The sequence below is a fragment of the Erinaceus europaeus genome, chromosome 11 (assembly GCF_950295315.1).
Source record: "Erinaceus europaeus chromosome 11, mEriEur2.1, whole genome shotgun sequence".
Taxonomy (NCBI): Eukaryota; Metazoa; Chordata; class Mammalia; order Eulipotyphla; family Erinaceidae; genus Erinaceus; species Erinaceus europaeus.
In genome coordinates, this window is record NC_080172.1 from 43,406,340 (window position 1) to 43,423,818 (window position 17,479).

At 38.4% G+C, this 17,479-nt stretch overlaps 1 protein-coding gene across 3 annotated transcripts in view; it reads right to left on the reverse strand.

The window, feature by feature from the left end:
- Positions 1 to 11,288, reverse strand: part of TNFRSF9 (TNF receptor superfamily member 9) — a 33,949-nt gene extending 22,661 nt beyond the window's left edge. The window contains exons 1-7 of one of the 3 annotated variants that reach the window (XM_060201403.1): positions 11,209 to 11,288; positions 10,314 to 10,497; positions 7,990 to 8,097; positions 7,500 to 7,637; positions 6,537 to 6,603; positions 2,548 to 2,636; positions 1,556 to 1,690 (exon numbers count right to left, since the gene is read on the reverse strand). In XM_060201403.1, coding sequence (XP_060057386.1) covers positions 1,556 to 1,690; positions 2,548 to 2,636; positions 6,537 to 6,603; positions 7,500 to 7,637; positions 7,990 to 8,097; positions 10,314 to 10,428 — 652 coding nt within the window. In that variant the 5' untranslated portion in view covers positions 10,429 to 10,497; positions 11,209 to 11,288. The remainder of the gene's footprint in view (positions 1 to 1,555; positions 1,691 to 2,547; positions 2,637 to 6,536; positions 6,604 to 7,499; positions 7,638 to 7,989; positions 8,098 to 10,313; positions 10,498 to 11,208) is intronic. The other 2 variants (XM_060201404.1, XM_060201405.1) reach the window with 2 other exon arrangements.
- Positions 11,289 to 17,479: the final 6,191 nt, after the last annotated feature.

Below are 17,479 nucleotides of genomic sequence, written 5' to 3' on the forward strand. Positions count from 1 at the left end.
AGACACTCCCCCTTTTTTTTTTTTTTTTTTTGCCTCCATGGGGCTCGGTGCCTGCACTATGAATCCACTCTCCTGGAGGCCATTTTTTCCATTTTGTTGCCATTGTTGTTGTTGTTGTTGTCTCACTGGGGCTCGGTGCCTGCACTATGAATTCACTGCTCCTGGAGGCCATTTTTTCCATTTTGTTGCCATTGTTGTTATTGTCCTTATTAGATAGGACAGAGAAAAGTCAAGAGAGGAGAGGAAGACAGAGAGGAGGAAAGAAAGATAGGCGACTGCAGACCTGCTTCACTGCTTGTGAAACGAACCCCTTGCAGGTGGGGAACCCAGGCTTGAACCAGCATCCTTACCCAGTCCTTGCACTTTGCGCCATGTGTGCTTAACGCACTGCACTACCAACACCCCCCATCTTAGAGTGTTTCAGGTTCTACTACAGATCTTTCAGAGATTTCCTCCAACATACACATTCTTTGGGGGGGGAGAGGGGACAAGACAGAGAGTAATTGAGAGGAGAGGGGAGGTAATGGGAGAGAAAGATAGACACCTGCTTTGTCATTCATGAAATGCTCCCCCTGCAGATGAGGAGAGGGAGCTAGAACCTGGATCCTTGTGGATGGTCATATGTGTGCTTAACTGGGTGCACCATCACCCACCCCTCCTTTTTTCTCCCTCACTCTTTGGATTAAGTCTAGCCTGTTATCTACTGCTTTTCCCTCCACTAAGATGAAAAACAGGTTACTCCCATCTATAGTTTTGAATAAATATTACTGGCTTTTATTTGGCAAGTGCCAGATATTTGCTGAATTACTTACAGAAATAACATATTGTTCAGTGAATGGAACGCACTGTTGCTATTAATCCAGACTAATATTATAAAATCAATTTTGTTAACCACTTCAAAGGGCCAGGTGGTGGTGCATTCAGTAGAGGACACATGTTACAGTGCTGTTACATGTTACAGGATCTAGGTTCAAATCTCCAGTCCCTACCTAAAGGGAAAGAAGCTTCACAAACAGTGAAGCAGTGCTGCAAGTTTCTCCAGGTTTCCTCACCTTTAACACTGTTGCCATTGGGGGATGGACAGCTCTTTGTTGGGTCCTGACCCTTGCACAATAGGATGCTTTATATTGCCAGGGGCATGCTGTCCCTGTTTGACAACCATGGCTCTACACTGAGTCTTTTATCTTAACCATCCTTTATGGTCCCCCCTCTTGTCCCTTACCCATGACTTCCCATCCTTTCTCTTCCCTTACTTAACTCCACTCATTTCCCTCCTCTTCTCCTTCCTCTTTTTCTTTCTCTTTCTCTCTTTCTTCCTTCCTCTCTTTTTCTTTCTTATCTGTCTATCTAACTACCTAACTACTATTTTTCCCCAGAGCACCACCATAGTTATGGTTATTGGTGGTGCAGGAGAGACTGAACTAGCAGCTTCCAGTAAGTAAGTCCTATATGCAGCCACTGTGTTGTCCCCTCGTGTATAATAATCTTTTCCTTTCTACTGTCACAAGTCTTGCCTCAAAACAGCTCACATCTATTATGTTTATATAGATCTTACGTTGTTTGAATATGTACAGGAGCTTCTTTTTGCTGTGTTTCGTAACAGAGAAATGAAGCACAAGAAAGAGCACCAAGAAAAACATGGCAGTCGATGTCAGTGCCAGAAAGCAGATGGTGACTTGGGATGTCTGACCTTAAAAAAAAAAAAAGCAAAAGAATAAAGGAATATAGAAATATTGTTTTGCAAAGTATATACACATTTTTGTTTGATAACCCCTAAGTAGGAGAAATAGTCTCTTGGGCATCTTTAACCAGATAATGTAGTAAATATTCTGATGTTAAGAAAACTTAAAACAGTATCTTCAGTAATTTTCTTAAAGGTCCACAAAAAATAATGTGATTTTGGCCTTTCTAGCACATAGAAAATATGGGACTAGGGCTAGAAGACAGATCAACTGATAAAGTATACACTTTAACTTGTGCAAGGACCAGAGTTTGAACCCTTGACACCACATGGGAGCAACAAGCAAAGAGGAAGCTTCATGACTGGTGAAGCAATGCTGTGGTGTTCTCTCTCTCTCTCTCTCTCTCTCTCTCTCTCTCTCTTTCTCTTTCTCTCTCTCTCCTCTCTCTCTCTCTCTCTCTCCAATCCACTCTCCCTCTGTCTATCACCCTCTATCTAGAAAAAAAGATGAAATAAGAGTCCCCTGGGAGTGGTTTAACCCCATAGGCATGAAGGCTTAGTTCAAAAGAAAATACTAAACTCTAGTATATATATGACTCAATATCAAAGCTATAATATGTATTTGACTGAAATCTTTCCTTACATTGCTCTGCTAATGTGAATCTTAGGCTGACTGGTAAACAAACCCCTGAGAAACTGGGGTAAAACACATTGGTGGTATCTGTTGGAGGTAGAGATATATGACATTATATTGGGACAATTCAGATAGCAAATGAAATAGCTATGATCCTTTCATTTTGGCTTAATAATAACAAACCAGCTATCTGGCTCTCTCACAGAGGTGTGTTTAGTGGTGGCTGGAATACCTGGAGAAAAGTCCTTGGAAGTTGGTCCACACACTACATCACTTTCCTTTGTTCCATTCACATGTACAGATTTTCCATGCAAAGAACAGCTTAAAAGTTTCAACAAAAAAAAAGAGTTTAAAGAGTTAATATAGGTACAGATCACTCAGATGAAGAATGTTAGTATTTTTAACTCAGTAACACAATGCCTACTAACATAGAGGTGTGGGTCTGGATATATGGGCAAGGTAAAGACTATTTGAAAAATATCGGTAGTCGGGCTGTAGCGCAGTGGGTTAAGCGCAGGTGGCGCAAAGCATAAGGATCCCGGTTCGAACCCCGGCTCCCCACCTGCAGGGGAGTCGCTTCACAGGCGGTGAAGCAGGTCTGCAGGTGTCTATCTTTCTCTCCTCCTCTCTGTCTTCCCCTCCTCTCTCCATTTCTCTCTGTCCTATCCAACAACAATAATAACTACAACAATAAAGCAACAAGGGCAACAAAAGGGAATAAATAAATAAAATAAATATTAAAACACACACACACAAAAAAAAAAAGAAAAATATCCACCTGATCATCTGGCCTCCTTCAGCTTTTGGTCAGCTCTGCACATTTCAACCCTCTATACCCACCAAGCTGGGTTTCCCATTCTTTCTGAGTCAGGGACCCTAGTCATAGGTCAGTTTAGGATATTTTGCCAGGTTAATCTCTCACCCCAACTCTTTTATTCATGGTTTAATATTTATTTTTAAATTATAAGATAACAGGGGGATATTTCCACACTGTTTCTAATGCCAGAGTTGCGTCTCCATTCCCTCCACTGAAACTACAGTAGTTCTCTCAAGGTCACAGATATGTATTGACATACACACATACATACATACATACATACATACATACATACATACATACATACATACACGACCCATTTTTTTCCATGGTCTTGACCTCTTTTCCTTTCTAAGTCACACCTTCACCTATTATTACTTCTGAGTGTCCTTTTTTTTTTTCCATCTTCTCTCTGAGGGTCCTAACGGAATTGACACCTCCAACTTCTTAAGCATATTTGTCCATCTCCAGTTCACATGAAGGACAAATGACTAAACAAAGAAGTCAGGAGATCTAACCTTGTGATGTGCTGGCATCAGATAGAGCAGAGTTTGAGCCATGAGTCTGTCTACATAGCTGAATGACCTTGTGCAAGTTAGAAAATCACTGTAGGCTTCAGTTTTCTCAGATGTGAAGTAAGACATTTATATTCCTCCCCCACAAAAAAAAAAAAAAAGACTATTGTGATGAGCCAATGAATGATCCAGTGACACACTTTCACATGACTGACTTACTTCCAATAAACAGTGATCATCATCATTGTCCTTATGTCTTCTCTTTTGCCCTTTTATTTATCCCATTTCTTAACTCCTCTCCAAAGCCCAGTTCATACTCACTTTCCATGAAGATTAATCTGCACTATTGTGCTGAAAGATATTTCTTTTTAAAAAAATATTTATTTATTTCCCTTTTATTGCCCTTGTTTTATTGTTGTAGTCGTTGCTGGATAGGACAGAGAGAAATGGAGAGAGGAGGGGAAGACGGGGTGGGGGGGAGAAAGATAGACACCTGCAGACCTTCTTCACAATCTGTGAAGCGACTCCCCTGCAGGTGGGGAGCCAGGGGCTCGAACCAGTATCCTTAAGCCGGTCCTTGCACTTCGCGCCACCTGCACTTAACCCAAAGCACTACCGCCCAACTCCTGAAAGATATTTCTTTTAAAATACAAAAAATATTTTAGGTTTCCAATCTGTTGCTGAAGAACAACATTCAAAATAAAAAACACAAATTCTTACTATTAGAGTTAGCAGGCACACAAAATCTGCTAATTTGTCTTAAAAGTTTCTGAATGCTTTTTCTCCATGGCTGCAGTCTTCTTGCCATGGTCAGGCAAGGTACTGATTAGGAGTCACACCTTTCCAAACACCACACTTTGAGTAGCCCTGAATCAGGTCAAACAAGTCTTTAAGAATGTTACCCTGTACACTGATAGATGTTTTCTATCTCTGGTGCTCTCATTTGTTCAGACATATATGTACTTAGGAAACCTAATTTAGTCTTCATCTATATTGCTTTTGATGCTGGCACTGAATGCTTGAAGATGGCTAATCAGTGAAGGAAGGCAAGAAGCATCAATGAGAGTGACAGGAAAGGAGACAGAAGAACATGTGAGGGGCCAGGTGGTGGCGCACCTGATTAAGTGTGCACATTACAGTACACAAGGACCCGGGTTCAAGCCCCTGGCAGGGGAAGAGCTTCATGAGTGGTGAAGCAGGGCTGCAGGTGTCTATCTTTCTCTGTCTCTCTCCCTCTCTCCCTCTCTCCCTCTGTCTCACCATCCTTTCCCTCTTGATTTCTGGCTGTCTCTATCCAAAAAAATAAAGATAATTTTTAAAAAAAATTAAAATAAAAAAGAACATGTGATATAGACAGTAACACAGTTCTCTGATCTAGATGTCCTGGACCTATGGGCTAGGGAAGTGAGGGTACAGTTCACTTTGTGGTCCAATAAAATGTTCCCATACTACTTACTACTCAAAATTCCTTATACTTCAGAGATTTTTAAAAATATATCAATGATAACACTACTTGCCTTTAAAAAATAGATCTTTGTTTTGTAGATAGTTAGTAGTCCTATTTTAGTTATATTCCAAAGGACCCATGACTATACTAGTTTGTTGTTTTTTTTCCTGAGCCTGACATCTGATATGTAGGTGGATCTAAGTTACTGTCTGGGGAGATGATGTCATGGCTGCAAAAAGGACCAGAAAGCTGAATCAGGGAAGAAAGTAGCTCCCAAATACGGGGAAGGTGTGTAAATATTGTTGACTCTAAACCCCATCAATTTGATCTGATCTGGGGCCCATATTCAGCTTAGGAGCCTATGTGACCTCTGCATCCCTGTAGATCTGAGTTCACATTCTGTGGTCACGAATAGGAACTCCCAAATCTATCTAAACTATTCCAGCCTTTAGGTTCATGATTAGTCAACAATTTTTTTGGCTTATATGTTAACTCCTTTTTCAGCCACCAGGTTCCAGATGCTAACGTGATGCCAACTGGACTTCCCTTGGGCAGACGACACCACCAATTTGTCCTGAAGCCCTGTTTCCTCAGAGCCCTGTCTCACTAGGGAAAGAGAGAGACAGGCTGGGAGTATGGATCGACCTGTCAATGCCCATGTTCAGCGGGGAAGCAATTACAGAAGCCAGACCTCCCACCTTCTGCACCCTATAATGACCCTGGGTCCATACTCCTAGAGGGATAAAGAATAGGAAAGCTATCAGAGGAGCAGATGGGATATAGAATTCTGGTGGTGGGAATTGTGTAGAGTTGTACCCCTCTTATCCTATGTTTTTTTGTCAGTGTTTCCTTTTTATAAATAAAAAAAATTTAAAAAAGAACACAAAAAATAGATCTTTAACCTATAACTTATTTATCTATTGATTGTCACCATGGTTATCACTAGGACTTGGTGCTGGCACTATGAATCCACTGCTCCCAGTGGCCCTTTTTTTCTTTTTTTTTTTTTTCTTTCTTTCTATTTTAAGGTAGGACAGAGAGAAATTGAGAGTGGGATAGAGAAAGACAGACACCTTCAGACCTGCTTTACTGCTTGTGACTCATCCTCCATGCAGGTGGATAGTGGGAGCTTGAATCCAGGTCCTTGTACCACTGCCCATCTCCCTTTTATTTATTTCTTTACTGTGCATTGCTAGAATCATTGTATGGATAATACCAGCACTCCCAGATCAATTTTTTCGTTCTTTTAATTTCAGATAGAGAAAGGTGGAGCACAACACTGTTCTACTACCCACGGAGCCTCGTTTAGGGCTGTAGTGCTCACTTGTGCTGCCAGGATGCAAAGCCAGCATTTCTCTCCTAGCAAGGCATGCACTTTACTGGGTGAGTTCATCCTGGCCTCAAATTCTTTATTTTGATAAACAAAAGTAAATCATACATACTCTGTCCATAGTTGACAGCTGCCATGCTTCTGATCATTAAATTTCCCAAATTCACAGTCTTTACAACCTTGCATAAAAATTAAAGCAATAATTTAGAATGAAGCATTTTTATAATTTTCTCTATGCTGAACATAATCACATAATAAAGTTGTGACTTTAAGGATTACACAGATTGTTGCAACAATTCTTCAAACAAAAATCCCAAGATAACTAAACTTTCATTCTAAAGGTACATAAAGTATTGTTTATGTCTAGAATGTATGAAAATGCATGTTCCTGGTGAAATGTGAATGTTACAAATTATTCCCAATGATTGAAAAAATGATGTTGTAAATATAATATATTTGATTCAGTGGCTCACTATTTGTTGTGCTGAATTTCTACAAATCTGTTTTATATTATTGTTAAAAGGCTCAGATCTTCCCAGAGGGATAAAGAATAGGGAAAATTCTAAGTAGGGGAAGGGATATGTCAGGTGGTAGCATAGTAGGTTAAGTGCAGGTGGCTCAAAAGCCCAAGGACTGGAGTAAGAATCCCAGTTTGAGCCCCCAGATCTCCACCTGCAGGGGAGTCGCTTCACAGGCGGTGAAGCAGGTCTGCAGGTGTGTATCTTTCTCTTCCCCTCTCTGTCTCCCCCTCCTCTCTCCATTTCTCTTTGTCCTGTCTAACAACAACAGCATCAATAACAACAACAATAATAACTACAACAATAAGACAACAAGGGCAACAAAAGGGAATAAATAAATAAATATTAAAATTTTTAAAAATGTTATAAAAAATAACCCTGGAGGCAAAAAAAAATTTAAAAAGAAAGAAAGAAACTCTGGTGGTGGGAATCGTGTAGAATTGTACCCTTCTTATCCCACAATCCTGTCAATCATCATTAAATCACTAATAATAAAAAACGAAAAGACTCAGGTCTGATCCAAGCATAGACTGAAAAAAAAAAAAAAGGAAACTCACCATCTTTTGTTAATTCTTGACCTCGTTTACAATCCTCTCTACACTTGGTACATCCTGCTCCCACACAGTGGAATCCTGAGACACACTCACACTCTGCATTGCTGGTACTAGAACATGCCTTCTTTGTCCAGAAAACACCTGCAAGACCCCTCACAGTTACATTACTTTTGCCCTCCAAAACTAGGATATGAATTTATTTTCAGCAACAATAACCATGCTCTACTCGTTATGTTCTCAGTGACCATAAAACAAATATTTACTTGGATAGACCACATTTTAACATTTTGTCAATTAAAAACTCTCTCATCAACAGCTGTTTCGTCTAATGTTTAAAAGTCCAATAGACAAATGGTTATTATTCTAGTTGATTCTTTTACTGTATCTACCCAATAAGGGAGAAATGAGCATCTGTGGAACAGATTTCAATAGAGGAAAAAGGTTTGTCTTCTCAACATGTATTCAGATGAAGAATATATCTTTAAAATCATACCTTCACACTTTTTACACATGTTACAAGCCTTTTGTCCACTTATACTGGAGAAACTATTTGGAGGACAGGGGATACAACTTTGGTCTTTGTTTCTCCCACAGTAAGTACCTAAGAAGGGTGAGATAACAGTTGTTTGACAATGAATTATCACCACCGAAGATTTATGACACTCACCAAAAAACTCAAATATAAAGCAATGGTTAGTTTTCTAGATACCACAAGGATAGGCTTTGCATTGTTGATTGACTTTTTAAAACTAAGCAAAATTTTCTTGAGCATAATAACAGAATTAGAAATTACAAAACAATATCAACTAAAGGACAAGTATTATCCCTATGACAACCTCTATTAGAATCATCAAGCAAGTAAAATGCAGTAAAACAAGGTTAACTTAGATCCCACTCTATTCTCTCCCTAACTTGAGGCCAGATCCCATAAACACAATACTGGTTTGGATACAAAAAATGACACTCAACAATTTAACAACAGCGAGAAAGTCTAAGCTCATCAAATAACAGACTACGAAAGCTGGATAAGCACAAGAGACTGGCTCACTTAATGATGGCCTCTTTGATCAATACTTTGCCACCCCATCATCTGGGGCCCTAGTTAGGGAATCATTGGATTCCCACATCACCTAGACCTCTAATAGATCCTTCTCTCCACTATCACTAGTCACTTCCATCAGGAACATCATCTTGTGGGCCTCTCTAGGACCATGCCCTCACTAAAAAGTAGCAATGGTAAGGACTTCCCTACTCTCTGAAGGGAGGATGGGTCATCATACTCCACCCCTCCAAGAAGACTGATCTGGAAATGAGTGTAACCTAGAATATTCCCAGCTGTGATAGACTACAAGCTCAGACTGACAGAGACTCAGAGGTTACACAGGCTCCTGTGCTAAATATGAATGTATATGATCCATAGGTAAAATTGATGGGGTTCACAGTTAATTGTATTTATACATTTTCTTCAAGTTTGGGAGCTACTCTCTGACCTAATTCAGCTTTCTAACCCTATTTTCAACTCTGACACCCTCTCCCCAGACAATTTAAAAGAAAATTTTAATTATCTTTATTTATTTATTGGATAGAGACAGCCCAGAAATCAAGAGAGAAGGGGGTGATAAAGAGGAAGAGAGACAGAGATACCTAAAACACTGCTTCACCACTCACAAATCTTTCCCCTTCAAGGTGGAGACTGGGCGCTCTAGCCTGGGTCCTTGCACACTGTGACATGTGTGCTCAACCAGGTATGCCGCCACCCAGCCCCATCCAGACAATATTTTTAGTCCACCCACTTGGTAGTTATCAAGATCAGGCAAAAATTTCTAAAATCATGGTGCCCTAGGAACATATCTAAAATAGACTTCTGAGTTTTTTCCCACCCAAAGACCCCTAATTTCATCTACTTAATCCTACCTTTTGGTTCTTGTTTATTAAACAATTTGTCCTGCTTTATATCCTACCACTGTTCAGTCACCAAGTTGCAGAAACTATGATAATTCCAACCTGACTTCCCTGAGCAGATGACCTCACCAGTGTGTCCTGAAGTCTCACCTCTCTAGAGCCCTCTCCCACTAGGAAAAGACTGAAATAGACTAGAGGTATGGATTGACCTGCCAACATGTCCAGTGAAAATGCAATCACAGAAGTCAGAACTTCTACCTTTTGCACCTCAAAAAGAATTTTGGTCCATATTCCTATAAGGATAAAATAATAAGGAAGTTTCCAATGACGGGACACAAAACTCTGGTGGTGGGAACTGTATGAAATTATAGCCCTATTATCTTACAATTTTGTAAATCATTATTAAATCACTAATAAAAATTAGAAAGAACAAAATATAGCTATGACAACAAATCAATCAATCAAATTATTTATGACAATATGATTTCTCTTCATTTATCTGAGAAACCAATTTGACTGAACCACAGAAGAGGCCAATTTCTACCACTGATACACTAAAAATTTAGCTATGTCTGCCTTTTGCCCTCTTTTAAGACTTGAACCACCTGTTCTGTCACTAGTCTGAGTACAGGTGCTCACAACACACAAAGCTAACACTGATTTATTGTTATGTGCAGTGCTCTGATCTAAGCCCAGAATATAACCCTCCCAGAAATCCTCAGATAACAAAGCTAGGATACAAGAAATTATGTGATGTGGCTACATTCATAAAGCTGAAATGTGCCATTCAAGAAATGTTATAGATGAATGAATAAAAAGATCACTAACACAGAGTGGGTTAGTTCTGACTAGCAGTTTAACAGAACCATGTTTTCAACAGAACAGAGCAAAGACACATATCCATTTAGTTCTTACCTGCTGGGCAGATGCTACAGGGGTCCTGTATTGATCTTGTCCTCTCAAAATTCATGACCAATAGCACAGTTGCCACTATATTGTAGTAGCCACTTCCCATGATGAATTTTTGCATAAATATGATATCAGCAAGGCAGATTCCAAAATAATATTAATAAAACTTCCTATTCTTATAAATACTGCGCTGTAAAAGGTAAATAGCTATAAGAATGGGGTGTTTTCTCTTTTAAGATTTATCTATATTGTATTTATCATCTATCCAATTTCACAAGACTATAACTCAGGATATTTCAGGAATAATCAATGATGGAATATTATGAAAATGACAGGAAATTCATATAACTTTCACAAGACAAGAGTTACTAAACATAGTTTTGAGCAAATCTAAGCATGCACTTTTCAATATATTCTGTTAAAATACATAAATAACAATAGTAAGAATTTTGGGACGCTTTCATGAATATATAGCAGTAACATTCAGATTTCACTCCTTAAAAAGAGATTTTTGTCTATGGCAACTAATAGTTTAACTCAGTGAGAAGGTATATTATTATTTTTATTTCCCTTTTGTCTGAATAGCAGGTGGACATTTTAATGTCTAATTGATAATATGCTGAAATATCTATCTAATTTATTATCACATTTTCTTACTAGATATTTACTTGCCTGTTTTGAGATTTGAAATTATTATAGTAACAAAAAGAAACAATAGTTTTTTTCCTATAGGAAAAAAATTTCTTGATCTAATTTCTTGATCTTTATTGAACAATCTACAACTCCACTATGATATATATAGCATTAGAAATTAGAAGGGGAAAGTGTAGACATGTACAAAGGGAACAAAGCTTCTAACTTCACCCAGACCACTTCCCCCATCTGCCCCAAATGGACAAACCTTGAGAGCTCAGAGCTAGAAGAGAACTTTCCACCACTTGATCTTCAGAGCAGCTGAAGTTCTGCCGGTGAGAAAAGCAGTAAGCCTAACACAGGAGCTACAAGAGGTGACTCAGCTGAGGGCGGGGCTTCATGGGAAATCCCCAGCACCCTGTGGTAGTTCATTTGATATTTGGTGACCCCAAAATCCCCTAGTGCCACTTGATAATAGCTCTTTAAGCCATTTCTTGGAAGCTGTTCTCTACAGTTAGGACATTTCTCAGATGGCTTTTGAGAAAAGGACTTTTTCATTTTAAATAGCTCTCCATATCAACATTTCTAACAAATCCTTAAAGTAGTAAGAGTTAAGAGGTAAAACCTACCGTTAATAAAGATTAGCTCTTTTGCCTTACACTGCACCCTCCTCCCAACTAACTCCTTTATAACAGTAATGCTAGGGCTGAAATAGAATTTCAGTGTTGCCATTAGATATGCACTTTAATAAGTACTATTCTTAAAGGAACCCAAGGAGTTGATATGACTTCTACTTATTACCAATGTTACCTCTACCACCATGCGGCCACTGGAACACATTATGCAGATAATAACATCCAGGTTAGGCATCTAGACAAATCAGCAGCAGAACTGGATGCTGGAATTGGAACTCTGGATGTCCTGTCCCAAGTCTCCTTTTTTACCGTGCTTCTTCTTGATGTGTAGGTGAAACTGGGGGAGGGAGGAGAAAGGGAAGAGAGGGACAAAAGAAAGTAAGCTTGTAATTTACATGGTGGGTAAAATTATTAGGTAGAAATTGTAATATTTTTAGAAAACCATTATTTCAATCCTGTTAAAGGAAGAGGAGGAAAAGGAAGGGAAGGAGAAGATTGGGGAGAGGAGAGGAGTACAGTGGGAGGGGGGAGAAGGAAGAGAAAGAAGAAGAGGAAAGGAGGGATGAAGAAAATAAGGAAGGAGAGAGGAGGAAGGTACTCTACAGAGGCTAAGATAAGCCAGCAAAGAGTTGTTAGTCCTTGGGAAGTCAAGCAGGGAAACAAATAGCAAGAATGGTTTAAACTAAAACATGACTTTTTCCTCTAGGATTCAAAAAGAAAAGTAGTAATATTCCACAGGAGACATGGAAGCTTGGTTTTGAATTAGGGTGGTGAAAGGAGAAGAGAAGGGAGCTAATTAACACTTGCTATGCACTAAGCACTGTACAGGAGTCCAGGATATGTATAATGCAGCCATCCTCCATAAAAATTCATTCCTAGGTGTCAGGGTGACAGCATAGTGGTTATACAAGAAAAAAAAAAAATTCATGCCTAAGACTGAGGTTTCAGGTTCAAATCCTAGCACCAACATAAGCCAGAGCCAAACAGTGTTTTGATAAAAACAAACTTTCAGAGGGTGGGGGTATAGCATAATAGTTATGCAGAGACTTTCATGCCTGAGACTCTCAAGTCCCAGGTTCAATCCCCCATACTGCCATAAGCCAGAGCTGACTAGTGCTCTGGTTAAAAACAAAAACAAAACAAAAAAAAAAAAAAACAACGAACTTTCATTCCATATCCACAAAAGAAAACACGAATTCTATAGTCCAGTATTCAAGACCTCCTCAATTTCACTTGCTGTTGTCATATATATGTATATGTACATGTACACATGTGTATTGGGCGGTGGCACACCCTATTAAGCACACATAATACAAAGGGTAAGGATCCATGAAAGTATCCTAGCCCCAACTCCCCACCTGTAGGAGGGGTTGCTTCACAAGTGGTGAAGCAGGTTTGCAAGTGTTTTTCTCTCTTGCTTTCTATCTTCCCCTCCCCTTTCAATTTCTCTCTGTCCTATCAAAAAAAAAAAAAAAAAAGCCTTAGGAGCAATGGATTCAAGCTCCAGCAATAACCATGAAGGATATATATTTTTCACATACCATTTCATCATTTTAAAGGGTACATTTCCATGGGTTTTAGTATATTCATTATGTTCTGCAACCACACCATCACCTATTCCAGAATAATTTCATCAATCAAAAAAACAATTAGCAGTCACTTCTCATTCCTCCTACTCCCAGCCTTTGGTAACTACTAATTTACTATTTCTATGCATTTATCTTTTCTGAGTATTTCTCATAAATGGAGTCATACAATATCTTATATACTATATTAACTTTCTCTTGCTTAACATAATGCACTCAAATCCATCCATATTGCAACATAGTTCAATAATATATCACTTTCTTTTAAGGTTGGAGAGTATTCTATTTCATGGATATACCATAATTTTCCATTTATAATTGATAGACTTTTGAGTTTTTTCTCCAAATTTTTGACTAGTCTGAATATTGCAGCTATGAACATTTGTGTACAAGTTTTTGTATGAACATACATATTTTCAGTTCTCTGAGTGTTTATTTCAGAGAAAATTTTGGATCACTTTTTGAGGAACTTCCAGACTGTTTTCCACAGAAACTGCATCATTTGACATTCCCATCTGCAGTGGACAAGGGCACCAACTTCACATCTTTACTATCACTTGCTATCTTTCTGTTTTGTTTTTTTTTCTAAAAAGATTAATTACAGCCATACTGGTAAATGGGAAGTGCTAGCTCATGGTGGTTTTGATTTTCTGAACTTACCCCAGTTTTACCACCCCCCCCCCCTTCCCATCATGTGGGGAGAGCAGCAGTGCAGAGTTAATCTAAGCTTTTCTCTAAAGTCACAAGACTGAATTTGACTTTATCATTGATGGTCTTATGATCTCAGGCAAATTTCAACTTTTGTAAAGCTCAGTTTTCCAACCATACTATAGAATACAATAACCCTGTACCTCATTCTCATCCAGTAAGGATCCAATGAAGCAGTGAAGATAAAGTAATAATGTTAGACTAATCTTAATGCCTGACAAGTAGTTCTCTTTAAAAAAAAAAAAAAAAAAAAAAAAACTCATTGATGCAAGTTTGCTTCCCCCTAACATCCTACACTTATCATCAGGAAAGCAAACAGGGCAAGCATCAACAGAGAAGAGAAACACATGGGCTCTCTGTAGAATTTATTCCCAAATTTTGAAAGCCATTTGAGTCATTTTATATATGACAGCTGTGAGAGCTCCTCCACCAATTTCAGTAGAGATGGCTGAATGTAGAGTATCATACCATAAAAAATCACGTTGTTGGTCACCTTCTAAGACTTACAAAATTACCACCTAATCAGTGAACTCCTTACTTACATATGGTATTCTGCATTTAACATTTGTGCATATTTTCATTTAGCTAAATGTGACTTACTAACCTACGTTTTGGTTACTCTGTGGGCAGAGAATGTACCTCCTCTGAGAATGATGTAGGTAGTTTCCCAGCACAGTAATTATCTCACATGCATAAGTTTGGGGTAGTGACTAAAATTCTTAAGCAATCTAAAAAATTTTCAAGAGCAGCTTTGCCAGCCTACAATTAAACAGCATCAATCACTTTAGAATTATTCTATTGAAACCTGTTCACAACTTTATTTGGTTGCTTAAAGAGTTTCATAATAGTTAATGGTACTCCTTATTTGTTAAATCATTATAGTAAGTTGAGGCAAATTCTACAGCTAGCTGGGTATGCATACTATCTAAGTTTGTCAAAGGCATAATACTCTTTAAATATGATTTTTATTTTTCTTTAAAATATGTATCACATTGCTTTATCCATCTTAGCCTTCCAGTATTTCAAATTCAACCAAAATTCATCTTTTAAAATTTAAAAAAATAAGGTTTTTCAGAACCAAATCAAAGATGACCTCACAATGTATCAGCACTTTGGTGGTATTAGCAATAATATTTCTTTTATCACATTCTAAACTTCTCCTTTTATGTCATGGAGTAATATGTTGTTTTGTTTTGATTATCATAGGTCTTTATTGGATATTTCAAATGTGTATCTCTGAGCTAGTGAGATAGCTCACTTGGATATTGCATATGTTTTAACATGGGCATAAGTCAGGTTCAAGTCCAACCCCTACTCCATTGAAGGTAGCATCAGTGCGTGGTGTACTTTTCTGTATAAAACATTTAAATGAATACAATTTTCCATGTCATTCTAAATGATACCATCTTCTTTCTAGTACTTTTTCATCTTTCCTACATTGATTTTTCTTTTTCTCACCGCTTCTTCTTTCTTATTTTTTTTAATTGCTACTAGGGGTATCTCTGGGGCTCAGTAATAGCACTACAAATCCACTGCTCCCAGTGGCCTTCTTTTTTTCCTTTCTATTTTTATTTGCTAGGACAGAGAGGAATTGGGAGGGTAGAGAAGGAGAGAGACATTTGCAGACTTTCTTCACCACTCATGAAGCATCCTCCCTGCAGATGGGGAGCAGGGGCTCATATTCAGGTCCTGCCACATGGTAATGTGCATGCTCAACCAGGTACACCACTGCTTGGCTCCCTTTTTCATCTTCCTTATCATGTATAATACTTAGAGATTCTTTAAGTTTGGTATTTGTATTCAAGGACTCCTGTTGTTATAGTTTATATCTCTTACCAAATGATCTGCATTTCTCTGAAGGGCAGCTACTGATGGTCTTGCTCATATGTACAATATAATGAACTGAAAAACATGACTTGTTAAAAAGACAAATATATAGTCAGACAGTCACTAAGACTTTGAAAACTATGGTAGTAATCCTTGTGGGGAGGGTATGGGGGGGCGGAGGTCACAGAACTGTAATGTTGGGTTCAGAGTGGAACTACTCCCCTGTAATCTTCTAACCTTATAAGCCATTACTAAATAGCTTTAAAAAAAAAAAAGCAAGATATAAAAAAAATACTTATATTTTAGGTTCTGGATCTTTCTTTCTTTTTAATGCAGTGCTGGAGAATGAATTCAGGAGCTTGCACATACATGCATTGCACCATTGAGCAGCCTTCCAGACCCTTTTTTTTTCCCCAACTTTTAATTATAGAGAGGAAAGAAGAGTAGATGATGGAGAAAGGAGAGAAGGGAAGACAAAGGGAGAGACAACACAGCACTATTGCAACATTCATGCAGTTCCCTTAGTATACTCCATGCTGTTGCTATGTGGTATTGGGGCGTACGCATTGAGCCTTTTGCGTAGTAAGATGTAAACTCACTTGAATGAGCTATCACTAGGTCCCAGCAGTTTCATTTAGATACTTACTCCAGACCTCACAAGTGTTAGTGAAAGTATTGAGGCATGCATGAATGGATTTGCTAACTTCAGTCTTCCTGATATATTTTATGCCTCTTTCTTCACTGGAAAATCATTTAGGCATATGTCCCCAACCTATACCATACAGTTTTCCACACTCAAATCTCAAACTAAATGTTTCTCTGTTGCAGGCTGACATTTACTAAGGGCTTACTATGTGCATTGTTATATGTATTTATATGGTCTCCTCACTTATGTAAGGCACAATAGCCTACATCCCTCCTTAACAGAAGGGGAAATGAAACATTTAAGTACTTAAAAAGAGATGCTGGCATTGGCACGTCGATCCATACTGCCAGCCTGTGTCTATCTTTCCGTAGTGGGGTAGATGAGGTTCCAAGACACATTGGTGAGGTCATCTTCCCAGGGAAGTCAGGATGGAATCATGATAGCATCTGCAACTTGGTGGTTGAAAGGAGATAAGATATAAAGCAGGACAAAATGATTAATGAACAGGAACCAAAAAGTAGGAACAGAGTAGATGAGAATAGAAGCAATCACAGAAGCCAGAACTCCCAGCTTCTGCACCCCAAGTGTGTAGAATATAACACAAAGAATTGCCAAAAAAATTCTACTGAAATATGCTGAAATCTATTTTAAAACATAGTTGGAGAAATGGCTCAGTGGTAGACTTCTATGTGAGGATCCTGGCTTAATAGCCAACAAAGCTCTGATCTTCTTGTCTCTCCCTCATGAAAACAAATAATCTCATGATTAAATTTCTTTTGCTACAAAAGGGATAGAACTGGAGAGAATCAGTGGGACATAAGAAATAAAGCAAGAGGTAATGCAATATGAAACCTTAATTGGGAAATGGTCTTCCACAATGGTCCCAAAGACTCAGAATAGGATACTAGGGAATGAGAGCCGAGGAGGACTGGGGGACTTTTGGCTGATGGTTAGGTGGAAGAGGGGATTTATTGATACTCATTTAGAGGAGATGTGGAATAACCATGTAAATCAACATTTCTTCAACAAAGTGATTTTTATCTTAAAAATAATTGTGATGTGGCAATAAACAGACTTTATCAGTATATACTAGGCATAATTTCAAGTTAATTATGAGTATAAATGCTATTTGGGAAT